This window comes from Cucurbita maxima, unplaced genomic scaffold (genome assembly GCF_002738345.1).
Source record: "Cucurbita maxima cultivar Rimu unplaced genomic scaffold, Cmax_1.0 Cma_Scf00016, whole genome shotgun sequence".
Taxonomy (NCBI): Eukaryota; Viridiplantae; Streptophyta; class Magnoliopsida; order Cucurbitales; family Cucurbitaceae; genus Cucurbita; species Cucurbita maxima.
This window is the reverse complement of record NW_019272032.1, coordinates 355,357-380,966: the sequence shown is the minus strand read 5'-3', so window position 1 is coordinate 380,966 and position 25,610 is coordinate 355,357. Positions and strand designations below refer to the sequence as shown.

The 25,610-nt window shown below is 35.5% G+C and overlaps 6 protein-coding genes and 1 long non-coding RNA gene across 13 annotated transcripts; 4 read left to right on the top strand and 3 right to left on the bottom strand.

Moving 5' to 3' along the window:
- The first annotated feature begins 1,364 nt into the window (after positions 1–1,364).
- On the top strand, positions 1,365–5,560 carry LOC111491173. Of its 2 annotated transcripts, XM_023139957.1 has the most exons (9): positions 1,365–1,627; positions 1,743–1,820; positions 1,944–3,254; positions 3,429–3,519; positions 3,645–3,802; positions 3,921–3,972; positions 4,163–4,242; positions 4,320–4,413; positions 4,499–5,560. In XM_023139957.1, exons 3-9 carry the CDS (start codon positions 2,082–2,084, stop codon positions 5,074–5,076), a joined length of 2,226 nt encoding a protein of 741 aa, XP_022995725.1. In that variant the 5' UTR covers positions 1,365–1,627; positions 1,743–1,820; positions 1,944–2,081; the 3' UTR covers positions 5,077–5,560. The 2 variants fall into 2 exon arrangements, with proteins under 2 accessions (XP_022995725.1, XP_022995724.1); XM_023139956.1 differs by lacking the exon at positions 1,743–1,820.
- A 965-nt stretch (positions 5,561–6,525) lies between these two features.
- LOC111491494 (methyltransferase-like protein 17, mitochondrial) lies at positions 6,526–10,895 on the bottom strand. The gene is made up of 12 exons (XM_023140420.1): positions 10,687–10,895; positions 10,315–10,580; positions 9,894–9,967; positions 9,702–9,796; positions 9,272–9,369; positions 8,972–9,055; positions 8,613–8,693; positions 8,448–8,531; positions 8,215–8,310; positions 7,550–7,629; positions 7,237–7,325; positions 6,526–7,068 (listed from the first exon to the last, which is right to left on the bottom strand). Exons 1-12 carry the CDS (start codon positions 10,817–10,819, stop codon positions 6,725–6,727), a joined length of 1,524 nt encoding a protein of 507 aa, XP_022996188.1. The 5' UTR covers positions 10,820–10,895; the 3' UTR covers positions 6,526–6,724.
- A 696-nt stretch (positions 10,896–11,591) lies between these two features.
- Positions 11,592–13,747, top strand: LOC111491585. Its single transcript, XM_023140551.1, has 3 exons — positions 11,592–11,834; positions 12,817–12,968; positions 13,521–13,747. Exons 1-3 carry the CDS (start codon positions 11,765–11,767, stop codon positions 13,536–13,538), a joined length of 240 nt encoding a protein of 79 aa, XP_022996319.1. The 5' UTR covers positions 11,592–11,764; the 3' UTR covers positions 13,539–13,747.
- Positions 13,748–14,782: 1,035 nt separating this feature from the next.
- LOC111491520 (UDP-glucose 4-epimerase GEPI48-like) lies at positions 14,783–18,688 on the bottom strand. The gene is made up of 9 exons (XM_023140466.1): positions 18,412–18,688; positions 18,103–18,152; positions 17,115–17,250; positions 16,869–16,970; positions 16,303–16,530; positions 16,085–16,163; positions 15,752–15,834; positions 15,175–15,266; positions 14,783–15,090 (listed from the first exon to the last, which is right to left on the bottom strand). Exons 1-9 carry the CDS (start codon positions 18,592–18,594, stop codon positions 14,994–14,996), a joined length of 1,050 nt encoding a protein of 349 aa, XP_022996234.1. The 5' UTR covers positions 18,595–18,688; the 3' UTR covers positions 14,783–14,993.
- Positions 18,689–19,461: 773 nt separating this feature from the next.
- Positions 19,462–20,202, bottom strand: LOC111491524. Its single transcript, XR_002719710.1, has 2 exons — positions 20,057–20,202; positions 19,462–19,976 (listed from the first exon to the last, which is right to left on the bottom strand). It is a non-coding gene; the product is annotated as an uncharacterized LOC111491524 (long non-coding RNA).
- Positions 19,666–21,304, top strand: LOC111491519 (cytochrome b561 and DOMON domain-containing protein At3g61750-like). 2 transcript variants are annotated; one of them, XM_023140464.1, is made up of 4 exons: positions 19,666–19,875; positions 20,084–20,483; positions 20,567–20,853; positions 20,941–21,304. In XM_023140464.1, the coding sequence occupies exons 1-4, from the start codon at positions 19,675–19,677 to the stop codon at positions 21,226–21,228; spliced, it is 1,176 nt and encodes a 391-aa protein (XP_022996232.1). In that variant the 5' UTR covers positions 19,666–19,674; the 3' UTR covers positions 21,229–21,304. The 2 variants fall into 2 exon arrangements, with proteins under 2 accessions (XP_022996232.1, XP_022996233.1); XM_023140465.1 differs by having other exon boundaries at positions 20,084–20,506; positions 20,614–20,853.
- A 1,226-nt stretch (positions 21,305–22,530) lies between these two features.
- Positions 22,531–25,204, top strand: LOC111491521 (GDSL esterase/lipase At4g10955). Of its 5 annotated transcripts, XM_023140469.1 has the most exons (4): positions 22,531–22,717; positions 22,853–22,954; positions 23,442–23,596; positions 24,044–25,204. In XM_023140469.1, the coding sequence occupies exons 3-4, from the start codon at positions 23,535–23,537 to the stop codon at positions 25,017–25,019; spliced, it is 1,038 nt and encodes a 345-aa protein (XP_022996237.1). In that variant the 5' UTR covers positions 22,531–22,717; positions 22,853–22,954; positions 23,442–23,534; the 3' UTR covers positions 25,020–25,204. The 5 variants fall into 5 exon arrangements, with proteins under 5 accessions (XP_022996237.1, XP_022996238.1, XP_022996239.1 ...); XM_023140470.1 differs by lacking the exon at positions 22,853–22,954 and having other exon boundaries at positions 23,496–23,596; XM_023140471.1 differs by lacking the exon at positions 22,853–22,954 and having other exon boundaries at positions 23,491–23,596.
- Positions 25,205–25,610: the final 406 nt, after the last annotated feature.

Below are 25,610 nucleotides of genomic sequence, written 5' to 3'. Positions count from 1 at the left end.
TTCTAAGAACTAAAGTTTCGACCACTAATTTGGTTCTAAATGTGGATTTTAATTTAAGAGTATAGTTTAGGATTTGACTAATGTTTTAATAGATGACCTTAGGAATAATTTGAATATGTATGAATTTGTATGATATGTGTTACATAGAAAAGTCAGTTACGAGATCTTAAATATATTTTTTAATGACATACTATCATTAAAAAACAATTGTGATAAGCATTTATTTAGTTTCATGATTGTGAGACGGTAAGATGGGTGAGGCTCGACTCTACTAATAGAGTGTCAATTCTTATTAATTGAGGTGACTTTTTTTTGTAAGAGCTCAAACCCACCCGTAGTACATACTGTCTACCTTTGCACACGACGTATTGTTGTCAGTCATATGGTTTTAAAATGCGTCTAATATGGAGAAATTTCCACACTGTTAACTATATGTTTATAATTAATGGGTAGTTCATAAAAAAAAAAACATTTGAAAAACATTCGAAGTTTAATAAAAAAAATATAAAACCCGCCTTTAAAATTTGTTCGATAATGAGAAAGATATTTGTGACATTTTTCAATATGTTTGTTAAAAGATAAAGTTGAATTTGGATAGCAACCTCAAAACTCATAAGTGGTTGAACCATTAAATTGTGAGGCACCCTTTTATCAACCATAAAATAAATACACCTACTTCACACATACATATTTTCTTTCCCTAAAAAAAATATATTTCTTTTTTTATCACGATCGGTCAGTGTCAAAAGATACAATTTGACACTACTTTATACTCCGTGTGATACTACCAAAATAAAAAATCGGTGTAAAATAAAGCAATATATATATATATATATAATGTTTATAAGTTTTATTTTAAAAAATGGAGAAATTATATTTTTTAGTTTTAGAATTTTAATGTATGTTTTCAAAGCAAGGTACGAGCAGAGACCTTACCTCTTCATCGTGGCTTCTTCTGAATTCATGTTTGTGTGAGGGATTCGAGGAGAGACCAAAATTCATCCCCATGATCTCGTTTATAAAGTCATTTTTACATCAACAAATCCTATATTGGATGATACTAACATTATAACAAACGATAATCAAGGGCACGAGCACAACCAAGTCATTCTATAATCTTTTATCAATGCAACAATCATAACAACTCTATGACACCAATATAAACAATACGATCTCGTTCCATGTAAAAACTCTACCAGATCCAACCGTTGATTACTAATCTTACAATACTTGGTGGGAGAAAATTGATGGGAAAGGAAGAAGGATAACAAGTGACGAAGTAAAGTAAAATTGGTGGATGTCTAATTTTGACCAAAGAAGAACAGAAAAGGAAGAAAGAGGGGGACTTGAAATTCCGTGTACTAAGATTCTCCACAAACCAGCTTCAGCCTTCAGCATCCGCACTCCAATTATTATCACAGGCGGTCGCACCGAGGCGCTTTGCTTTTTTACTCCTTACCCTTTTGCTTTTCTATATTTTCCTCCTCTTCCCTCTTTTCCCTCCTCTTCCAGTTAACATCGTCGCACTGTATTCTTTGCCTCCGCATCTGGTAACTCCTCCGGAGAGAAGAGTCCAAAAAGAGGAAGAGCCCCAGTTGGGTTTGACCCTAGTTCTGGGGTCACCCAGGTTTGTAATTTTTCTCTTTTTCTTCTCGATCATTCAACACCCATTTCAGTTTTCTCGTCTAATTCCTCTTATCTTCTCTAATTTCGCTGATTTTGGGGTTACTGGTTTCTTCTAGGTACTGATTTCTTTTGGGTTCTGTTTTGTCGGAGAGTTGTGATAGCGTTTACTGTTGTTGTGATTCGGGTCTTTTGGGGTTGGTCAATTTTGTGGACTGATTGGATGTTCCTGTTTTGATTTTCTATTGATGGGTTTGTGGCCATGGATCTAATGGTTTTTTTTTGTTGTTGTTTTTTGAATTCTTGAAAATGATGAACAGAGTTGGAGTCTATGTAGAATCTAATTGGGATTGTTGAGGGTGTGCAACGGTTCAAACGATTGGTGTTTATCTATTGAGTTTTAGTCAGGATGCCATGAATTTGAAGCGAAGGGGTGGGGTAAAGGGAGTGAAGAACCGATGGATTTGATTTACTGCGAGGAGGAGATTGAAAGATTCTATGATACTCGTGAGGAGATCTCCTCTGTTTCTGATTGGGGATCTGATTGCTCTGAGAACTGTAGCACAAGTTTTGGGGATGATAGAGATGTTCCTGAAAATTTCGGATATGGCGGATGGATAAGAAACTTGGAAAGTGTTTATGAACGCAGAAACAAATTCTTCCAGTGGATGAGTTTGGATTTGGATTTGGAGAATTCTGATAACAAAGATGAAGAGGAAGGGGTTTCATTTGGGAGGGGTTATCGTGATCGAATATTGGAAGATTGTGGAACGGTATTGCGACTTTCGGGTTCTGAAGGGGAGTTATCTTCAAGTTTTACCATGTCTTCCATGTCGGAAGAAGCTCCAGAATCATCAGGAAATGTTTCTGTGGAGGAAAGTTATGGTTATACTATCAGGAATTTGGACAATGGGACTGAGTTTATTGTGGATTGTTTCAGTCAAGATGGAATGTTGAACATGTTACGCGAAGTCGGTTCGAACCGATCGTTCAGTTTTGATGAATTTGAGAGAAACATTGGGCAGACTCCCTTGGTTCAGGAACTCTTCCGCAAAAATGTGGAAAAGGCTAGGCCTATAGTCAATGTCAGGAAAGAGGTAAAGAAGGGTTGGCTGAGAAAATTGGGTGCGGCGGCGTGTATAGTTGACAACAGGGAGGGTGCAGTGAAGCATGACAATCTCAATTCATCGTCTAAGGCTGGGATGCAACAAGTTCGTGTTCATCCATATAAAAAGCAAGCCAAGGATTTATCATCCCTTTTTGTGGGACAAGAATTTGAAGCACATAAAGGACCAATTTCTACAATGAAGTTCAGTTTTGATGGAAGATACTTGGCTACTGCAGGCGAAGATCGTGTCGTGCGTGTATGGCAGGTCATTGAAGATGTGAAAATTGATAATTTCAACCTTCACAATGTTGATCCTTCCTCTATGTACTTCACAACGAATCATTTGTCCAAGCTAGACCCCTTGGATGTGAAAGAGACCGTAGGCAAGACAAAATTGAAGAGATCATCAAGTACAGCCTGTGTAATTTTTCCACCAAATCTATTTAGGATATTGGAGAAACCGTTGCACGAGTTCTCGGGACACAGCGGTGAGGTCTTGGATCTATCTTGGTCGAAGAAAGGGGTCAGTACAATAAACCACCATTTATGCGCCTTTATTTGAATTCATTTCCTCAGTATATATGTTTATGATTGCCATGAATCATGATGTCTCTAATCATACCAGTAATTTGTATATTGATGCTGAAGTTTTGCGATGATCACTTACTATTATTATTTCTTTTAATGTTCTACGCAGCTTCTGCTGTCGTCTTCTGTCGATAAGACTGTACGTCTTTGGCAGCTGGGATGCGACACGTGCATAAGAGTTTACTGTCATAATAACTACGGTATACTTCTTCAGACATGCATATATTAGTGTTTGTTGTATGCTTGATTTCACATTAATTTTGATGGATGGGATCTTTTTCTGTTCTCGTTATCTATGTTTTGATTTATTTGCCATTTTTTGCAGTAACCTGTGTAAGTTTCAACCCTCTAGATGAAAATCATTTCATAAGTGGCTCGATAGATGGTAAAGTTCGGATCTGGGAAGTTCTTGCTTGTCAAGTCGTTGATTATATCGATACTCGTGAGATAGTGAGTGCTGTCTGTTACAGACCGGATGGAAAGGTTTGATATAGTTTTGTGATCTTTGTATTCTTTTGTCTGCCTTCCTCTCCCTTCCAATCCCCATCGCCATCCCTGATTTCTGTAATATTCCTTACCTGTTTACTTGACCTGTGTGCAGGGAGGAATCGTCGGGTCCATGACTGGAAACTGTCGTTTCTATAATATTATAGGTACGCACGTGCGACATTACGTTAATTCAATTCTTTTTCTTTTCTTTATGTTTTGTTTTTATCCTTTTGTTAAATGTAATCTATTTGATAAGCATATGATTGAGTTCTGTTGTAGTACTGCTGTAGTAAACAAAGCAATTAGATAAAATTTGCGGCTCACAAGAAATTCATTACGTTTTTATGGGTTCAGATAATCGGTTGGAGCTCGATGCTCAAATATGCTTAAATGGCAAAAAGAAGTTGCCTGGGAAGAGAATAATTGGTTTTGAGGTTTTTTTCGACATCCCAAAGTCTTCCAAACATGTTGATTTGACTCGTGTTTGTTTTAACACTCTTTGTTCTTACAGTTTTCTCCTAGCGACCCGAGTAAACTAATGGTCTGCTCTGTTGATTCGCCGGTTCATATAATTTCTGGGGGTGATATCATTTGCAAGTTCAAGGGTATGCTCAATACTTCCTCTTTGAGGTTAATGCCAAAGAAGAAAGATACAGAATTGTTAACCTTCTTTTCTGTTTCTCTTCTTAGGTCCTCGAAATGGTGGAAACAAGATGTCTGCTTCTTTTACCTCTGATGGAAAGCATATTGTTTCAGCCAGTGAAGAAAACATCTATGTTTGGAACTACAATTGTAAGGACAAAGCGTCTCGGAAAAAGAAAATTTGGTCATCTGAAAGTTTCTTTTCTCATAATGCGTCGATAGCTATACCTTGGTCTGGTGTGAAAATCACACCCGAATCCCCCCTGTCCCCAGCACGAGTTTGTGTTACAGCAGAAAGTATCCCTGAAATGGAGCCTAAGTATCCAAATGACGATGGTGATAGCGAACACAAGGTTCCATCATCGTCACCGGATTGCTTCTCTCTAAGTCGCAATCTTTTTCCCGAGTTGCTCAAAGGAACTGCAACTTGGCCAGCGGAGAAACTCCATGATTCCAGCTCAATGGCACCTTCACCTTCCATGTGCAAGACTGAGTTCAAGTTTTTGAAGAATGCCTGCCAAAGCATGCTTAGCTCTCCACACATGTGGGGTCTTGTGATTGTTACCGCTGGATGGGATGGACGAATCCGAACATTTCTCAACTATGGTTTACCCGTTCGGTTATGAATCACTCGGTATCTTCGCTTGCATTTGCTAGGTTTGTGAGTATCCTTAGAACAGCATATTAAGTCTACAGCAACCTGCCAAGTTAAGGGGGTTCATGAATTATGAACCGCCCTCAATGTAATGTTCGAATCACACTGACCCGTGTTGTTTCTATGATTTAGTCAACATCCTTTGCAGGTCGTCGAGATGTCGGAATCCATCTGGAAGGGATGTCGTTATAACAGGTTTAATTATCATATACATGATTCTTTTATTTTTGAGACTGGGAGCCTGCTTTCAGGAAATAGAAAGAAGAAAACAAAAAACAAAAAGAAAGAAAAAAGTAAAGGAAATGGGTATGTGCAATAATTATTACATTACATTATGTGTATAATAGAGGCATCTATCTGGTGGGTCTTTGCTTGTGCTGCCCCCCTAGATATGGATAACTGTGTTCTTGTGTTTCCATTCAATGAAGGAAATGTCCTTTCATGTTTGAGCTGAATCTTTTATCTTGATCTGTTGTGGCATTGAATTCCTTTCATTATGACATTGATCTGCTTCTTTTTCAACTGCCATGTACATTCAATTCCATAAACTTGTTCCAAACTTGTATAAAAGAAAGGGAAGAATCGACCAACTTTTTAAGTTTCGAACACTTGGAATGATTCCAAGTTCATGAAAAGATCTCTCTTCTATAAGTATAGGTTGGGAAAATTTAAAGAGCTTGACTTTAAGATAGTTCGGGCAAGCTAACTCCTCTTTTCGAAGAAGAGTGTCACTCCCTTAACCCTATTTATTCAAGTATTTAGGTGAGCCTGCGTAATCGTAATAAGTAAGCATAATTCAACTCTTTTTCGAGTAGCTGGATCGCCGTAGCGAGGTTGCTCCGACCTTTCAAATCAAAGTCGGAGAGATTCATTAACGAGGGGAAGAAAGTGGGGATCTTTTTGGTAGGTGTGAGGTTTCTATAAAGGGTCGTGGAATTGTTCTGAAAATGGTGAGATGATGGATGAGGTTTAAAGATGATTCTTCATTGATTACTTGCGTAATTTGATTGTATTTCATCTCTCTCTCTCTCTCTCTACTGTAAATTTCATTTTAAAAGTGACTTTACTTTTTATTATATGTGCCATTGCAGATTCTGCTTCCATTGATGACATATGTGTACAGTTCATAAAGTTTTTTTAAGAAAAAAAAATGAAATGGTTAATTATTTACTGTTGTTAAAATGAGAATGAAAAGCAAGATTTAACTTTTGAAGTTGAATCAACAAGTTCTTGATTTTAAATTGTCTAAACATATTCCACACTAATTAAAATTAATGAAATAATTATATATAAAAATAAATGTATCAAATAAATATAAAACTTGAAGTAAAAATTAATTAGACATAAAATTCAACGTATAAAAGCTTATTAAATATTATAAATAAAAGATCAAGAATGAACTTGACATTCTAAAAGTTAATGAAATTGACACTGTTTTACTCTTAAGATTTGAATATCAATATATTAAAGAATCATAAACATTAATGCCAAAAACAAGATTTGACTCTCCAAATCAACGTACCAATAACAAGTGAATGTCTACATCTATAGGCCTCTATACACATTCTCCAGTAGTTAAATAACTCGTGTATGGATGCCATGCCAGACATGAAGACAATTCAAAAAGGCCATAAATCACCCCAAACTGACCTTCGAGCTTGGTGATGTAAAGTAGGATTCTTACTCTGTGTGACAACAACTCGCTCAAATGAGCCCTCTGAGGCATCCCGCGTTGTCGATCGACAAATATCCATCGATACATGCCTGCCCCTTCGAATTGGTGAAAATAAAATCCTGCCCCAACCACCACCGAAATCAGCAAGTGCCGATTCTCCTTGTTCTTCCTCTCCCTCTTCTTCTCCATCATCAAGAATTTCAGTTTCAATGACATCAGAATCATATGTAACTGGATCCACTTCTTGGTATGGAACAATATCTTGTGTGTTCAACTTTATTAGGTCCTCTGCCATGGTCACAAGTAAGAGGGGATAAAGATTAATAGAACAACTTTAGTGAAACTGCAGCGAATGCTAATAGAGGTCTGTTTGAAGATTTCAGTTGTCATTTCTAATTACTGGCTGGTTTAAAGTGATATGAAGGATATATTAAATTATATTTATTTAATTCTCACCATAGTCAATCTCTAGGTCTTCTGGATTTCTTTTGGCATGCTGTTCCTTTAGTGTCTCAAACTTCATGCCGTCTAGAGGCCATGGTTCCCTGAAAAATCGAAGTGACGTTTAGAAAAGCGAAGCAAAAACGTGTTTGAGAATAGGGAGTCCACATACAAATATCAAGATGAGGACACGAGGTTGAAGAAATTATAAATGTAATACAAACTGCTAACAATCAATATAATATCATTTGAATAATCCTTTTGTTTTTAAGAGAGCAAGGAACCTCAAAACTTCAAGATTTTGAGAACAAAATTAAAATGAACTCACCGAGGACGTTGCCCACGCCTGAATACAACGAAAGAAAACTTCTCGTCCTCAAAACCTCTCAAGGATTCACCCTTGGCGCGCTACATGTAAAAAGATTAAAAGATAGTAAGCAATGGATCCATATATTATACTATATACTAGGGAAGCTAACAGATTCATCATAAGTACATTCAAAATCTAGAATGAAAAGATGAGAAAATCCCCGAAACCACTTGTGCTTTTGTTTTAATAGGGACCACAATTGTATATCCAAGGCATAACAAAGAAAATAATAAATTTTACAATGTGCTATTTTTCAACTTTCTCAAAAAAATTTAGGCCAGGCACTTCAAGTTATGATGTGGTCACATTCAACAATAAGAGATGAGTACAGGATCGAAAAGCACGAGGTAATATTGTCAGTCACAAAGAAAATAGAGAAATTGAACACATCAACATTGCAACTCCTCTTGTTCAAAAAATGATAAAATGTCAATATTAGGCATGTATACAAACTAGCAATAAAAAGAAACTAAAGAAAGGAAAACTAAATAATTGGTAACATCCGCAGTATATAGTCCGGATATAAGGTATCGGCCTTCTAATTTCCCATCAATTTCAAGCTAACATGCAGCTCACGATATGAGTGTTAAGGGGATAGGAAACTGAATGCTAAGAAAAGGAACCTTGTAAGCTCTTTGCGTTGATGTCCTCTCCAATCGCTGAACAAAATGGCAGTACTTTCCCGTATTCACTAATGGACATATTCCATCATGAGGACACTGATTAAAAAGATAGATAAGAATCACAGATATTAGGCTGATTATTATCAGGAAAAAGATTTCTACATTAATCAAAAAGGCTAAAGTTATCGAGTATGTCAAAATTATAAAAATAAAAGAAAAGAGAATATACTCACAGGAGCAACTACATATGCACCGCACTTTTGAGTAATCAAGTCCTTAGAAGCTATATTTTTGTTGTTTTCATGTTTACGCCATTTCTATATATCAGCAGAAAACACAATCGTCAAGAAGAAAATATGCTGCACTGTCAAATAGATGCAACAAAAATATCAACTTACTCTTTTTTCCATCCACAATATGTGAGATCGCATTTGAGATATGATATTTGATCCATGTGGTGTTCCAGGTTCAACTAACACCTACATCACATTCATATTTCTTAAATTGCATGAAGAAAAAATTACACTTTCGAAAGCACAAAGGCCAAAAATAACAAGGGAGAAAAAGGCTTGCAAGAAATAAAGTTTGGAAAAAGAAGTTCATGCCCATTTTTCAGGGTTGTGTTATGGTACGGCAAGAAAATGTTCACCAGAATTTATTTTTCTTATTTCTAGATTAATTACGTATTCATTATAAGAGGACCACAACAAGTATCAGAAAAAAGTTGTTACACAAAATCCGAGAGCTAAATTTTTACCAGAGCATCTTTCGTAAGATTCCAAAGCTGGCGTACTATGGTTACCCTGTCCTTCAGTGACGGTATTTCTCCGAGTACATAAGACTTCATCCAACAGCATATAAGATGAAACATCAATTAGTACTCTGATCTAATAGCTGAATTACCACAATTTTTTCATACCTGCAGTGGTTTCAAAGTTATATACAAAATAAATGGGAAAAGAAGAAAAGACAGAAGCCAGGAGCGACGAGTTCTTGCAACAAAAAAAAAATAAAGTTCCAAAATATGCTAGTGAAGAATTTCAAAAGTGTTACTTACTGCAATGACAAGGTCATGTTCTCTCTCTGACTTACTAATATCTTTGTTAAGCGCCTGAATGCTGTCATAACCATGAATAAGCGGCAAGTTCTTTAGGCCTAAAACAAATGAAAAAGTGTAAATTTTGTTGTTTCAGTAAGTACTGAAAACAAGACTACCACAATAAGGAATGTACATGCATTATTTCATTCGTCATGGCCAACTAACACTTCAAAATTGCAGGTTCAAATACAGAAGTTAACCTAGTTTTCAGATATAGTTTTAATAACCCTACCCTGAATAAGTTTTCTGGTCATAATTTGTCTAATAGCAATAAAAATTGGTTCTTTATTTATTTTTATGGAAGGAACGAATAAAACAAAACTTTGTTATTCACAATTATCAGTTCAAAATTACAACTTGCAGCAATAAAATGTAAATTCCTCAATACCTTGTATCAAACTCCGTCCAGCACGTTGCATTGATTGTGATGGTTCTACTATATTAACTTTCTCTACAGAGTGTGGCCAGACTTCTCGCAGAGCCCTAGAAATTTGAATCAAATCACAATGTAATTAGCTAATATAGGTTTATGACAGTCCATGCATTCTATTTAAGATAAATGAATAAAGATACTTGTTACCAGAAAGCTGAACCAGTGCCAGCACCAAAATCCAATACACTAGATGGAGAGAAATCAGGTAGTCTTCTACGAACCTAAGTGCATACATGTAAAAGAAAAATGATTAGAAAATCATTCCCAATTATAGAAACCGACCTGATAGAAGTAAACCCTGAATCAATTTGAAAAGGTCTGTGAAAAAAAGTAAGCTTCCCGACATTATCACACATGTTTCACTGATAAAATGATTATGTTCTAAATTGCTAAATCCGTTATGTATTGCCTAATTACAACGTGCAAGTTAATTCTTTCGCCTGAGCATTTCACCATATACTATCCATTGAGATGTCTTGTTTCTTGCAGTTCCAGTTCATTTCTCGATTTTCTGAAGATGACAGAGAGCTAATTCAATCGGTTATTAATATACAGATACCTATTTTACCTCGTTAAGAACTCTATAGCACGCAGAGAAAACAGCAGGCATTCGGGAGGCGACATAAGCAATCGTCTCGTCATCTCTGTACTGAAACCCAATATCACCATAGCAGCTCTTAATCTTCCAACGCTTGGACTGCGCTACCGATTTCAAAGGATCTTCAACAAGCTCCTTCGAAGTGGTTGCTGCCAGCTGCAGATTAACATCCTTGATGCCACTGAATGAGTCAGACAGCCTCAGCACCTTCCTCTTCAGGTGCGGCACTTCTTGCTCTGGAATGTAAAGAAAACGCCATAAAATCAGGCACACAGAGTAATACAAAGAAAGAAACATACTCACACGGAGCTCCAAAGAAGAAATGAATAGGGGAAGTGTAACCTCGAAGGTACTTCTTGATGGCACGGCGAAGGCGGACTGGGACAACGAGGCAACGCTGTGATTGTTTGGCGGCAGAGCGGAGGATCTCCGGCGTGATGACTTTTTGGGATGTTTCTTGCAGTAGAGACGCCATTGTCGAGCCCAATTGAGAGACTCCACAGACGGTCTGGGCAACCACGAAGATTTCCCCAAATTAGTGGGTTTTAGTTTTAGGGCTTTCGAGTCAATCAACAACGGTTTTTTTTTTATTATTATTATTATTTTTTATTTTCTTCTTTTTCTGAATAAACCGGTCAAAAAAATATTTAACAAATAGACTTTTAAAAGTTTTAAAAATAATTAATTTGTTAAATTTTCTCTCTTAAATTTTCAAATTTAGGTTTAGAACTAAAAATAAAAAATAAAATAACAAAATTATTACTTTTTAATTTTAAAAAATATATTCATTATTTGATCTCCACAGCCTTTTCTCTTTCTTCTTTAATATCAAATCTTTAATAAAAATCTTCCAAATATAGATGTCAAAATTTTTACTATACTATAGACTATTCTATTTTCAGCCTTAAAATTCTTATATTTATATTTAAAAATTCTTATATTCTTATTAAGGGATATTTTTTTTACATTTTAATAAAAATTGAAGGATATTAATTTTTGAAATTTTAAAGATATATATAATTTTTTTTAAAAATTGAAAGATTCTTTTCAAATAAAATACGAATTTGAGTGATATTTTTGTAAAATATTTGATTTTTACATTCGAATAAATTCTATCAATAGAAATTAAAAAATTTATTCCTATTATTTGATTTTCATTCCCTTATAAATCTCTTTCTTTTTTATGAGAGAAAGAACAAGAAGAAAGATTCGTCAAAGGAAACGCGTATTTTAGAGGACAACCACGCATGTTGACAAAACGTTGAGTATAAACGACGCCGAATTGCACTTGCATCGCATTGGCTCCCTCGTCGCCATTTGCTTCAAATCGCCGTCACTTTCACCAAGATCTTCATCAACCATCTACGCAGTGGAAAGAACACAGCACCACCACCGACAAACCGACCCCTCATTGATCGTTATGGGTGTAGCTCAGGCCCTCAAGAGGATCCCTCGCATCAAGTTCCCCAAGCGACATCCAAACCCCTCTGGTCCGCCTCCATCTACCCTTTTCTTTTCGCTACTTTTATGTACTTCGACCAATGATGATCTTCCTTAACCAAGAAAATCCTTTATACCCATATGAAAATCGTCGCGTGTTTTTTCTTTTTATTTTCTAGCTGGTGTTTGTATTCGATCGTTTTCCTTCTGTTCTGTTCGTTGGTTCTTGACTTGCTCTTTGACTTCACCTGTATTTATTGCTGTGGTTTGTGCCTTCGTTTGATTTCTGTTTGACTGCTTGGAGCTGGGTTCTTTCTGTTTAGCATGATCAGATCTTTGTTCTTATGGTTTGGATTTTATTTACCTGTTTTAGCTTGTTGATGGAGAACCTGGTGCACTCATGTGGACTAAATGTGTTTGTTATTAATTGGTTTTCTACATTTGAGTAGCAATTTGTTAACCTAGATTTTGAAATGTAATGAAACAGATTAGCTAACCAAGCCTCAGGGTCAGAGTTTAGAATGAAACCTAATTCAAAGATATCTATATGGGAGGGGAATTGATTTTTATGCCTTTTCTGTTTCTATCAAGTCCTGAATATCTAAGCACTAATTTGAGAAACCCTTCTACATGTTTCTATGTCAATTTCATATGTCTTTCCCATTTCAAAGTGGACTCAAAACCGACTTAACAAGCACATCTTCCTGACATTGCTACCTCTTTGAAAAGAGAGAAAAAAAAAAAGAAGGGTTAGGCTATGTATTAAAGTTGTGTATTTGTAGCTTACTTGTTTTAATAGACATGGATGATCATTAATGAGTTGAAGTACCGTATAATAGACATTGATGATCGTTAACTCACTTTGCCCTCGTTTGATGCTTGGACGGTCAGTGTCTTTGTTGTTATCTGAATGCTTGGGTTTTAATAGACATGGTGGATGATATCGATCGTTGAATGCTGTCTCGGTATTGTGTTTTCTAAAGTTATACGTCAAGTAATTTTATTGTAGTAAATACTGAAGAATGTTTACAGGTTCTACTTCTCAGACTCCAACAAGCATTGGGGTGGATGATCAAGTCTTATTCTTATCTTTAAATGAAAAGGCATCCAAAACTATTGGAGGAAAAGCTTCCCTTCAGCCTAAAAGGACTCCAATGTCCAATGAGGAGATTGAAGCTATTTTGGTAACGTATTCCTATTTGGCTATTGCCTTGTTTTTTCTTCTAATGCAATGTGCTTCAAGCATTCAATTTGGACCTTTCTTGTTGCAAGAAATGAATCAAATCGACATGAGATACAAGCCTTAAACCTTAAAAGAAATCCCAGCTGTTTGGTCGGAAAGCATGAGTCGTTGGTTTGTGTTTTAGAAAGTCGTCTTCAGTTCATCATAGTTTGTTCGTTAATGGAACATGGAGTTGATACTTTTTGATTGAGTATTACTTAGACGTAGTGATGTTAAGTTCTAGCATGTCAACCACTTTGGACTTTAAGATTTAATATTATATGAATTACTGATGGAGGAATGTTAGACGATTGGCTCGTGAGAATAGTTAAAACACGCGGATAGTTTAAATTTAAAACATTCTAACATATGAAAGTACATTTAGCAAGAAGCCTGTATGATGAACCCATGAAATCATTTCAAAATTTGAGTCCTAGAATGAATGAGGGTTCTTCTATGAATCATTTACTCCCTGTTTTGCTTTTTACTCACAAATTCTTCGACTTATTTGCAGCTGGGTGGATGCATCTGATGAGCTTTGAGAGTGAAATATAGTATGGATGTGGACATTCTTTTCTTATATTTAAATTTAAAGTTTTAGCTTCCAGCATTGAACTGTCTATCAGTGTCATCATATCATAATATTGTGAAATTTCTATATGCAAAAGAAATACTTGATTTAAATGTTCTTTATTAAGAGGAAAGGAAATGCAGTTTGGACACGACACCCATTTTGCTTTATTCCTGTGGTGTTTACGGAACAGGTGTTGGGATATTATTATCAGTACAAAGAAGGGATTTTTCTTTTTTTAATAATGTGGAATGGAATTTGGAATAATACAATAAAATTCTTTTCGATCTAGAATAATATTAAATTCTTGAATTTTGTAATTTAATTGTATTAATAAAATTAAGAGTGGGTAATTATGTGATGCTATGAAATAGTGGAAAAGGAAAGATAATCCAAACAAATTTGTCATTTAAATTATTTTTGGAAAAAATGTATGATATAATAACATTTTTATTAAATTGTATTTATATTAAAAATATTCCAAACCGACCTTTTAATTACTTTATTAAAATAAATAAATAACTTAACCAAAGAATATAAGGATTTATTTTTGTGGGAAAAAGTATACTATAAATTTGAAAATAGTGATTTAATTAAACAGATAAAAAAAAGAAAAGAAAGAAAGAGAGAATTGTATTAATACGTTACGCAACCTGTCATCCATTAATGCATCTTTTAAGAATCGTCCAAAAAGAACCTCAAGGCATTGAATTAGCAAAAATTAAATCTAATTAAAAAACGGTTAAACATTGTTTAGTAAAGGTTTTTAATTAAATCTCAAACATTATTAATTAATCTATTAACACGTGTTAAAGTTTTTATTTTTTTTTAAATTTTACTGAAATCCATTTGATTAAACAATAGTAAGTGGAGGGTAAAAAGGTCTTTTACATGATGATGGTCATGATGCAACATAAAACAACCAAGGAAGCACGACTGCTGTACCCAACACGAGAATCTCTTGTTTTCAGCGGTCAAACGAAACCACATTCCGTGACCTACGGCTCCTCTTCCTCCCAAACACGTGCCAACAAGTTTCATCTTTTCATCTTGGCCATTGAAACTTTTAAATCAATGGTGAGTAAATTTTAGAAAAAATCATTATATTTAGCCTAATAATTAATAAATTGAATTGTTTAGTTTGTGTCTTTTGCAAAAATTTCAAACAATGAAGAATAAAGCCTGAGCAAGTATTTGAGATCAGATATTGATAATTTCGTGGAAGATAAACCTAGGATTAAAATAAATGTTTGCATTCCAACTCCAAAAAAGACCTGACAAGCAAGTGTTAAAAACACTGCAGGGGAGAGGGTATTGGGTTTATTCATATCACTGATACGGAGAGAGATGCAAATCTCGGGAGGCAATGGCAAAAAAGCATATGGAAATTGAAAAATACCAAGCAAATTGGGCTTCTTATTTGTTGTTGGGGGCTGAAGCTTCATAGCCATAAGGATTTTTGCTGGCCCAGTTCCACTGATCCCTGCACATTTCTTCAATACCGTACTTGGCCCTGCACAACAACAAACAAACACATCTCTCTCAACAGTTTTTACAAATAGAGTGATTCAAACTCCAGCACTCCTAACAATCTTACTTCCAGTTCAACTCCTTCTCCGCTTTCTCTGTTTCCGCATACACAATTTCAGCATCCCCTGGTCGTCGATCCGCCATCACAAGAGGAATTTTCTGCAAAAGGAATTACATTTCATTATATGTCTTGCAACTCAGCTCATAAGCTTAAATGTTTAGTTTTATTGAACGAATTATTGACACTTCCTTTCATGTGTGGTGAGACTCGCAATGTCCCAATATGAGCTTACTAATTCCAACTAGGGAAGGAAATGTCACCGGACAGTTCTCTGATGCAGCCATGTTATGTACTGATCAACGATGAGAAATCAATCTAACATCTCTATGATGCATCATCAGCCTTGTCTGTTATGAGTCACGACTCTCCACTATAGTATGATATTGTCCTCTTTGAACATAAGCTCTTATGACTTTGTTTTTTGTTTCTCCAAAAGGCCTCGGAGACGGTGTTTCTTATAAACCCATGATCCTCCTCTTAGTTAGTTAATGTACCTCAACATTGTCTAGTCATTGAGAGTGTGAAAGGTGTAGCAGCAGCCTATTATTATAATGAGCATACCATATGAAGGAAAATCTTTTACCTGTCCTGATGCACTTTCAAATGCTGAGACCATCTCCAAAACTGAAGTACCCTTTCCAGTTCCCAAATTGTAAACCTCGCAGCCTGTGGATAATATAAGCACAACGTAATCCTTCCCCCAGTTAAAAGTATTAACAAAACAGTGCTTAATTCTGTATGCAAATCGATACTATTACCATCTGGTTCAGAAAATCAACCAAGGTAAATTCTAGAAAGATGTCAATGGTATGATGTGACTACACTCAAACATGGCTAGGGAAAGAATCTTGAATAGATCTTCATTAATAAGAAACTAATTGGATGGTGCTTAACATAATCCATTTGTAGAACATACCTATGCTGGGATCATCCACTTTGCGCAATGCGGCAATGTGCCCATCAGCTAAATCAACAACATGAATGTAGTCACGAACCTGCACAAGGGACAGACAATAGCCACCAACCTCTAATTATCAAACAAGAGAAATTTGAGGGATATGAGTAGTAGAAACTTTGTCATCCCCGAATAATAATTCAGAAGATGGATTTTTTTGGAAGGGGGTTTACACATACCCCTGTTCCATCCTTGGTAGAGTAGTCGGTTCCAAAAACTGTCAAGGCTGGCCGTCTGCCAACAGCAACTTGTTGCACAAAGGGCATCAAGTTGTTGGGAATTCCACGGGGGTCTTCACCAATGTCTCCACTGGGATGAGCACCTACTGGGTTGAAGTATCTAAGCAATATGATTTTCCATTCTGAATCTGATCGGTAAATATCTCGGCAAATTTCTTCGATGAACAGCTGAAAGGAAAAGAATATTGAATCATTTCAATAAGAAGATCTGCTCATGGAAGAAACATCTAAATGAGCATGGGTCTCTTGTTTGTTTATGATCTTCACTCGACCAAAGAAACAACTATTTACTAAGTTCCCTTTTTCGTTAGCGTTCAAGCTAGCCTATGTGTATCTCGACTATTCTCACGAGAAAATCATCTGACTTATTCTATTTGATTGTCAAAGTAACTCATAGGATATTAAACCCTTTCTGGCAGACATGAGTAAGTTTTCTATATTAAAAAACTAAGAGCAGTTTCTAAAGAGCATCTAAGGTTCCATAGTTGATTCAATGTAGTATGCACCTTAGTTCGTCCATAAGGGTTTGTTGCAGACAAAGGGAACTCTTCAGTGCAAGGGACTTCCTTTGGCCACCCATATACAGTAGCTGATGATGAAAACACGAGCTGACAAGAGACCAAATTTTTAAAGATTTGTCCGTTATACCAAAATTGGGAAACACTCAAGAGAAGATATCACGATAAACTTGTTATTTCTTGTCAATAATTAAGTTCTTTAAAATGGAATTTAATAACATGTCAGAGAATAACCTTTTTGCATCCATAGGCAGCCATGACTTCCAACAGGACAATTGTCCCAATTAAGTTGTTATCATAGTAAAGCAGTGGCTTTTGGACACTCTCGCCAACTGCTTTAAGTCCAGCGAAGTGTATGACAGCATCGAATCTGCAAAAGCAGTTTCAATTTCCAAAAGCTATAGAATGCAAAAAGAAAGAAAGAATAACAAAAGGCAAGTTATTGAACCCTCATTACACAATGAAATCACATAGCTAAATTTTGAAAAAGTGAAACAGATATTAGAAAATTATTGTTGTTTATTTGCATAATCTAATGAATATGGTAAAAACAACTTCATACAAAGTATAATGAAATATTACAAAAAATCAATTAAACAGATATATTTTCCGAATACCAATATCATCATTTCATAAATTGACTTTAATTTTCATGAATGAAGTTCGAAACTTGAAAGGATCAACCAACAATGTTCTTCGTGAAGAGGGCTGGAGGGGCCTTTTCGTCAATGTCATTCATTAAAAATAACAAATTAAAGCTCTAACTAAAAAAAATTATTTTAGCTCCTCTTCATATTAATATGCGTCCGACAAAAAATTAAGAAAAACATGTTCAATAATAAAAAATTAAAAAATTAAAAATTAAATTTTACCTTTTAAATTATATTTATGTCAGCTATGCTCATACTATAAAATAATTTTTAGAAATTAAAGTAATAAAGGAAAACAAATTTTAGTCGCCATTTTCAAATACAATATTTTAAAAACCCCTCCCCAAAAAAAAAAAAAAAAAAAAAACCGGGGGCATCTCTAGATTCACGCTGAAATGTTTGTATTCGACAGAACCGGACCGCTCCGCTTAAAGTTAGGGGATTCTTTCGGATCGGACTGCACCAGAAAGGCTAAAACACATGTGCACAAAGATGCTTTCTGTACCCAATGCCGAAATGCGAATCATCAAAAAACAGTGTGTGAAAGGTGAGAAAGGTAAGTAGATCCTTACTGCGTCGAAGCGAAAACCTTCTCAAGAGCGGGCTTATCCCTCAAATCAAGCTGCAAGAGAAAAATCACAGTCACAAGAACAATACAAATCGTCAATCGCATTGTAATTGTAGATCGAGAACTTTAGGGGAAAACCGGAAAACAGACTCCAAATCAAATCCACATGTATCAGAAATCGCCAAATCACGCTCGTAAATAAGAATGAAAGAACCAAAAGCCATCAAATAAACACGATCTACAGTTTAACACACCACATCGAACGATTGACCTAACAAAAGGTACAAAAGCAAGGCAAAATCAAGGCAGAAACCTTGTGAAATACGAGATTCTTCCCGAAATCCCCAGCCAGATCTGTGACTCTACGAAGAGCGATCTCGGAGGAGTTATCCAAGTTATCGACGACGACGGCGTTGTAGCCGCCGAGAAGAAGCTGAAGAACGGTGTGACTGCCGATGTATCCAGCTCCGCCAGTGACCAAAATACTCATCGCCATGGCTGATGCTCAGAGGGAGAAACAACTGAAGAGTTGAATTATTCTGAGAGGAGTTGGGGATGGTAAGAGGGAAGAGGAATTGTATTTTATAATGCTTATGAGAAATTGATTGCAGAGAAGTTACTGTTACTTATACAAGTAGGATGTCGATTCAACAACTGCAACACCCAGGTTTTATTATTATTATTATTATTATTATTATTATTATTGTTATTATTATGTGATTTGCAAGTTTCTAAATAATGTATTTTGAAAATCAACAAGTTAATGTCCTGAAAGCTTACTGATTAAAAACACATTAGGATACGAGTTTATGCATCTTTCTAAATTTGAATAGATAATTAATTTTATATGATCAAACACCATATACTTAAATAAACCTTCATTAACAAAAAAAAAATGTGATAACATGTGCCTCTACATTATAACTTTTAAATTATAAAATAAATAAATAAATGACTAAAGTTATTGACGATGTTTGACATGATCTTACTAAAAAATTAAAATGATAAATAAAATTTGGAGAGACTAGTGAGTTACTTACTAATTAAATTAATTATTTATTAAAATTATTTTAACTTTTATTTATAGATATAGATGATGCCGACTAACTTTTATTTGTAGTATTTTATATGGTAAAAAATATTGATTTTATACCTGAATTTTGATTTTACATATTTTACTTGTTAGGTATGAAAATAATTTAATTTCACGATGGTTTGAAAGGGTTGAAAGTAAATAATCAATAATATAAGTTAATTCATCTATAGTTTAAAAAATATATATAGCTTCATTAAAAAAAATAATAATATAAAGTATAATTACTAAATTTAGATATTTAAAAAAATATGAAGTAAGAAAATAATATTTTAATCTAATATGCATAAGGGTAATCTCTTTTATAAAATAATATGGTGTTCTTCTAGGATACTTGAAGCTCAAGGAAAGGTCAAGCGTGATTCAATGGCCCCTTCCCTCTCCACCTTCCACTTGTTTGATCGCAAAGGTGAGCTTCCATCAATGGCGATCTCTAGATTTCTGAGTAAAGAGAGGGGAAAAAAAAAAGAAAAAGCAAAGGAAATGGCGGGTTCAATTTCAAAATTTTCAAAGAAACTTCTCCCTTCACTCTTCTGCCTCATCGTCGTCGGATTCACGCCGGAAGCCTCCGACGTTCAATCGCCAAGCTGCAGTTCAAATCTCAGAGAGATTCTTCCTACTCCATACTCTGATCTCTCCGGCCTCGCCTGCTCCCTCATTTGGCAACAGACGTTTTCCTTACATGTAATTTTCTCAATCCATCATTTACTTTTCGTATTACCAATACTATTTCATTTCTTGTTTTCGGAATTTAACCTCATTTAAACCTAAGAAATTTAAGAAAACTATAGAGAAGCTTGAAAAGAATCAGAAACAGAGGAAGAAATCCATGAATTCAACCCGATTTTGACTGCTAATATCTCACCCGATTCTGAACCGATGTATGTTGCAGTTTTACCAAGACGATCAGAACGTGACGACGTTGGTGTTAGCAGGGAGACACGCTTACAGATGGATCGGAATCGGATTTTCCGGCGACGGAAAAATGGTGGGATCGAGCGCCATAGTGGCTTGGATAGAAAGAGACGGCGTCTCTGGATTAAGGCAATACTATTTAGAAGGCAAGAACATGTCCAGAGTCATACCTGACAAAGGCGATTTGCATTTCACCAGTGCAAGCCCTGCCGTTGTTGTTCATGGAGAACTTCTCTACATTGCTTTCCAGCTCAAGTTCAGGACTTCCCTATCTCATCAGCCAATGTTAATCGCCATCGGCTCTGGAAATCCCTTAAGAAATGGCCTTCTCCCTAAACATGTCAACAGTACCACCACACACATCGAGTTCAGCACAGGTTTTTCCCCCAATTTCTTCTTCATACAGACCGAATTTCAACAAATTAGGGCTCGAATTTTATCGATTTACCGTTTTATGCAGGTCGCGTAGCACGGCAACCAATGAACCCTAGCGACCTAAGAAGTTACCATGGAATGGCGGCGGTAATCGGCTGGGGCATTCTAACGCCGGCTGGATTGTTAATCGCGAGATACTTCCGCCACGTCGAACCGTCGTGGTATTACTTCCATTCTTCAACACAGTTCGCCGGTTTCTTCATCGGAATCATTTCCATCTCTTTAGGACGCAATCTGTACCAGAGAACCAACGCCGCTTTCCTAGGGCACAAATTCCTCGGCTACACTGTATTTTTCCTTGCAGGTCTCGAGGTTCGTTAACCGTAGCCGATGATCCTCTGTTCTAACGCTTCGCCCCGACCGCTTCGCAATCTGAAACTGTATTCTTTTTTGCTACAGGTTTTCCAGTTCATGGGAAGGCCGTCGCGTGAATCCATACGCCGGCAGTATTGGAACTTCGTTCACTATTGGGTGGGAAGAACCGCAATGGTATTGGGAGTTTCGAACGTTTTCGTCGGTTTCCATGGAGTCGACGCCGATCAGGGTTTGAAGATATGTTTCTTTGTGGCGTTCGTTACTCTGTTGATAGCGTTGATCTTCTTCGAAGGACGAATGCGGAGAAAAAATGAGATTCCGAAAGCCATTATTGATCAACCGCCAGTGTTTCGAGTCGCCGGTCAATCTTGAAGCCTTTGTAAAAGATTATGTAAATACATATTATGAATCATTCACGTTATGAACATCTCTTAGAAAAAAGAACTTAAATTACAAGCATGCCATCCCAAAAAATTACAACTACGAATTAACAACCTGACTGGTTTTTTCTCTTATAACTAAATAAATATTAAAAATTAAAAAATTCTTCAAAATTATATTTTTAGAATCCAAAAATATTTTAATAACCACATTATTATTAAAGTTTAATTTTGCATATAATTCGATAAAACATATAAATATATTAATTCAATAAAGAAGAACGGCATAATTTAGAGGGAAATGTAAGGAAATTCTCCTAATTTATCTTAGTTATATTATTCAACATATAATAATAATAATAATAATAAATTTTGGGTAATTATAAAATTGTCCCTAAATGGAAGAAATTCTCAAATGTAATAAATATTTTAATTCGACCATTCAACTTGTTATAAAAAAGATTGACGTGGTCAAATTAATGTTTTATAAATATACTTGGACATTTAAATGCTACTTTCAATTTAAAACTCGTGAATTAATTAAATAATTAGATCCATACGTTAATTTAATGTTAATATATTATTCGAACGACTAAATTGTAACTTTTAATACATAAATAGGTAGAATCAGTAATTTTTTAAGATTAAAGGGGAAAGGGAATGGTGCATTTAACTAAAATAAGAGTCAAAATCAATATAACTCAAATAATTGACTGTAAAATTAGACGTTCAAATTTTCATACTTTCAAGTTTGTAATGAACTTTAAAAATAATTAATGTCGATAGTATAAAAAATTACATAATTAGCAAAGGACGGAAGAGTTGATACATTAACTAGTCACTTGAAATATCTTACACCAAACTTAATCATATATGTTATTTTATTTAGTCTATTTTCTCTGCCTATTATAGTAAAACATTAAAATTAAAATTAATTAAAATTTAATAACTTTTATAGTAAGTTTTGAAAACTTTTTGACATTGAAGAATGGTAATTTTTTAAAATTAAATTTATAACCACTATTTCAACCTATGGGATTTATGAATTTATTTGTTTCCTTATCTATTTTTGAGTTATGAAATCATTCATATTTAAAAAATAAAAAAGGAGTGAAAATTTATTTTATTTTTGAATTTTGTTTCGGAACTAAAGGTTAAAAAAAACATGAAAATTATTAAAACAATGTGATAAAATAAGAAATAATAATAAAAAAAAAATTAAAACAAAAGAGTTAGACAAATACATTTACTAGGTAGGTTATAAACGTCCAAATCAGGTGCGAGGGAAACTTGTAATTAAATTTAAAAAAGGCAAAACCTCCCAGGTAAGTCGGTGTCTGGTTGCTTTTTATCTCTCTCCCCGGAAAGGTCAAGCGTCGCCTGTAAATTGAAATCAAGAGCTTCCGATTCCGAATAACTTGCTTTCATCGACAGGTCCTTCTTCAAAGCGTCGGTTCGGCCGATGCATTGCCGTCTGTAAGGTAATTCGTGAGTCCATTGCCTTTTCCCCGTCTGGTTTTTCTCTTTGCAGAGTCATTTCATGGTAGGCGTCTCGTTTTTGTTGTTATTTATTTCGATTTGCAATGTCGTTTTGATTGTTTCGATTTTTGATTTAGATCGGCAGTGGTTTCTGAAATGCCAATGTTTTTCATCGCGGAGATTGTTTGCATGTTTGAAGATCAAAGTTGTTGATCTCCTTTTTCCTGGACTTTCTTCTTGTAACAGTACTAATTATATCGGACTTGTGATTTTTGTTTCGATAGATCTTCTCGTTTTGGCTTTCTGCAATTGATGCTCTAGACTCTGGAGCGTGAAGTTCCGGCAAACGATCTCGAAAAAACAAGCAGTTCTTTTATATGAGAATAAAGAGAGATAATGAATAGCTAAATTGTGGTTGTATGAGAAATCCAGATCAATAACGAATTGGTTTAGGTTAATGTGTTGTTTTTCTGCTCCCGTAGCTTAAATAATCAATACTCTGGTAGTTTTGGGGCAGCGCCTTATGTTTTTACTAGATGACAAGAAGCTAACGGACGAACCTTTTTTATACATAAATTTAAACCTAATTTTTTGTTCATAGGTTATATTTTCATTGTCCGATGAAAAAGAAGGAATTGAACTTCTGTAAATTTTGCATTTTGGTGAACAAACTTTTAATTGTTACAATTTTTTTTTTGGTGCTTGATGTTACAATGTCCGAGACAGGTTCAATGACGTTCTAATCACTTTCTGAACCTTGTCTTCCTTGGTGAAGAGCAGCTTGACTTTCAAGTGGAAAGGAGAGGAATCTTGAGTGTAATGGCCTCTGAGAGGGAAGTTTTTGAACTTTCAGGGCCATTACACTTAACTCCTGTTAATTGGTAAGAATAATTTTTCCTCCTATTGTCATAAAAATAGAAGTCCAATGTTTATTACTATCATATGAAATGTTGAAATGTTTTCAGAGGGTCCCTTAGTTGATCGGCCCAAATGTTCACTTATTTATTTCCAGCTTTGGCGATTTGTACATGAATCAAGTAGTTTTTGTTAGATCATATTTTAAGACAATTATTTAGAGTTATTTTAGATTTTCTTGTTTGAGTTATTTCCTATTTGAATTATGATTCAAAATTAGACAGATTTTAGGATAAATAAATTGTTCGGTCTGTATCAATTCTATGAATAATAAAACCTTAACCCTTTTTGCATATGCTCTATTTTCCCCTCCCTGAATTTCATAGTTTGTGATGTTTTTTTAATAATGTTTTATGTTGTTAATGATTATTTTAAATTATTTGATTGAGTAGATGATAACATTATGACTGCAGGGAGAATGCCGATCACAGAAGGTCAGTTGCTGCTTGTTTGGTTCAAGGTGTCTACATATTAGAACGGGATCGACAGGAGAAGCGTCAAGGTTCTCAGGCCTTAGCTCCCCGCTGGTGGGAATTTTGCCACTTTCGGTTGCTTCGTCCACTCGTCGATGATGTTGACTCTTCCATTTTTGGTGCCGTTTATGAATTTAAACCAATGTTGCTTCAAGGTGACCACAAGAACGATGGGAGTCCCCGTTATGTGATTGCCTTCCGAGGCACCCTGACCAAACCAGATTCTGTCTCTCGTGATATAGAGTTAGATCTCCACTTCATTCAAAATGGTCTTCATCGGACATCACGGTTTGAGATCGCAATGCAAGTGGTCAGAAATATGGTTGCTACTGTTGGTGATTCAAATCTCTGGTTAGCTGGCCATTCCCTGGGGTCAGCCATGGCAATGCTCACTGGAAAAACCATGGCAAGAACAGGCATTTTCCTCAAATCATATCTCTTCAATCCACCATTCTTCTCTGCCCCAATCGAGAGAATCAAGGACAAGAAATTGAAACATGGAATACGGATTGCTGGCAGTGTTATCACAGCTGGACTTGCCTTTGCTTTGAAGGCCAGTAGCAATAACCAGAGGAATCCACCCGAGGAACCCTTTTTTGCCATTTCAGCATGGGTACCATCTCTATTTGTTAATCCATCAGACCATATAGGATCAGAATACATTGGATATTTTGAACACAGGAAGAACATGGAAGAGATAGGTGCAGGAAGCATCGAGCGATTAGCAACCCGAAACTCGATCGGAGGTCTTTTGATGAATGCAATTGGGAGGGATTCAGAGCCGCTTCATCTCATTCCATCAGCAAACCTGATCACAAATTTATCTCCTGTACAGGACTTCAAACAAGCTCATGGCATTCACCAGTGGTGGCAACCACATCTGCGGTTGCAGTCAAATATCTATAGGTACTCCTAGATATTTCTGCTCTTGAACTTGTAAGACCTGTATTTTATCAATTATGTATGTACGGTGGATTAGCATTTGAGAATTGTCTCTTTGTAGGTTAAATTGCAAATTGTTAACGGAGCTAAACCATTCCATTTTGTTTAGGTTGTCCTTGTTTATAATCTGACAAGGGAAAATCTATACCTTCATGGATACTTCGAGGTGTTATTTTAGGAAATGTGGGGAACTTGATATCCCCAGGTTCACTCAAAATTTAGGGGTTTCAACAACCCATTAGATTTGGAAATTCATAGTTTTCCCAAGTAAGATCCTCAACATGAACTCGATACCCATATTTTCATCACTTGAAAGACGATACTGCAGCCTACCTAGAGATGATTTTTGTTTTAATTACTGTTTATAGTAAATGTCAAGTTCTGTAAGTAAGTTTGGATGGATGTTATGCGTTTTTGCAGCAATTGGGGTCTTTTACTGATAATGGGAGTGGTGGTTGGGCCTTCTTCGCTATAAATGAGGCCGTCTACCTAATTTGATGGTGCTTAACAAAATAATCACGTCCATCTCGACTTCACTATCTTAATGGTAACATTTAATGTGCAA

Excerpts from the sequence above, each read along its gene's own strand:
- LOC111491173 (XM_023139956.1), top strand. The coding sequence starts at position 2,082 with ATGGATTTGATTTACTGCGAGGAGGAGATTGAAAGATTCTATGATACT. Across the intron at positions 3,803-3,920 it reads GTTACAGACCGGATGGAAAG|GGAGGAATCGTCGGGTCCAT; the intron begins GTTTGATATAGT and ends ACCTGTGTGCAG. Across the intron at positions 4,243-4,319 it reads AGAGAATAATTGGTTTTGAG|TTTTCTCCTAGCGACCCGAG; the intron begins GTTTTTTTCGAC and ends TTGTTCTTACAG.
- LOC111491494 (XM_023140420.1), bottom strand. The coding sequence starts at position 10,819 with ATGGCGTCTCTACTGCAAGAAACATCCCAAAAAGTCATCACGCCGGAG. Across the intron at positions 10,581-10,686 it reads CATCAAGAAGTACCTTCGAG|AGCAAGAAGTGCCGCACCTG; the intron begins GTTACACTTCCC and ends TTTACATTCCAG. Across the intron at positions 9,056-9,271 it reads AACATGACCTTGTCATTGCA|TCTTATGTACTCGGAGAAAT; the intron begins GTAAGTAACACT and ends TGTTGGATGAAG.
- LOC111491585 (XM_023140551.1), top strand. The coding sequence starts at position 11,765 with ATGGGTGTAGCTCAGGCCCTCAAGAGGATCCCTCGCATCAAGTTCCCC. Across the intron at positions 11,835-12,816 it reads GCGACATCCAAACCCCTCTG|GTTCTACTTCTCAGACTCCA; the intron begins GTCCGCCTCCAT and ends GAATGTTTACAG.
- LOC111491520 (XM_023140466.1), bottom strand. The coding sequence starts at position 18,594 with ATGGCGATGAGTATTTTGGTCACTGGCGGAGCTGGATACATCGGCAGT. Across the intron at positions 16,971-17,114 it reads CTGCCTATGGATGCAAAAAG|CTCGTGTTTTCATCATCAGC; the intron begins GTTATTCTCTGA and ends GTCTCTTGTCAG. Across the intron at positions 15,835-16,084 it reads AGTGGATGATCCCAGCATAG|GCTGCGAGGTTTACAATTTG; the intron begins GTATGTTCTACA and ends TATTATCCACAG.
- LOC111491519 (XM_023140464.1), top strand. The coding sequence starts at position 19,675 with ATGGCGGGTTCAATTTCAAAATTTTCAAAGAAACTTCTCCCTTCACTC. Across the intron at positions 19,876-20,083 it reads AACAGACGTTTTCCTTACAT|TTTTACCAAGACGATCAGAA; the intron begins GTAATTTTCTCA and ends TGTATGTTGCAG. Across the intron at positions 20,484-20,566 it reads ACACATCGAGTTCAGCACAG|GTCGCGTAGCACGGCAACCA; the intron begins GTTTTTCCCCCA and ends CGTTTTATGCAG.
- LOC111491521 (XM_023140470.1), top strand. The coding sequence starts at position 23,535 with ATGGCCTCTGAGAGGGAAGTTTTTGAACTTTCAGGGCCATTACACTTA. Across the intron at positions 23,597-24,043 it reads CACTTAACTCCTGTTAATTG|GGAGAATGCCGATCACAGAA; the intron begins GTAAGAATAATT and ends TTATGACTGCAG.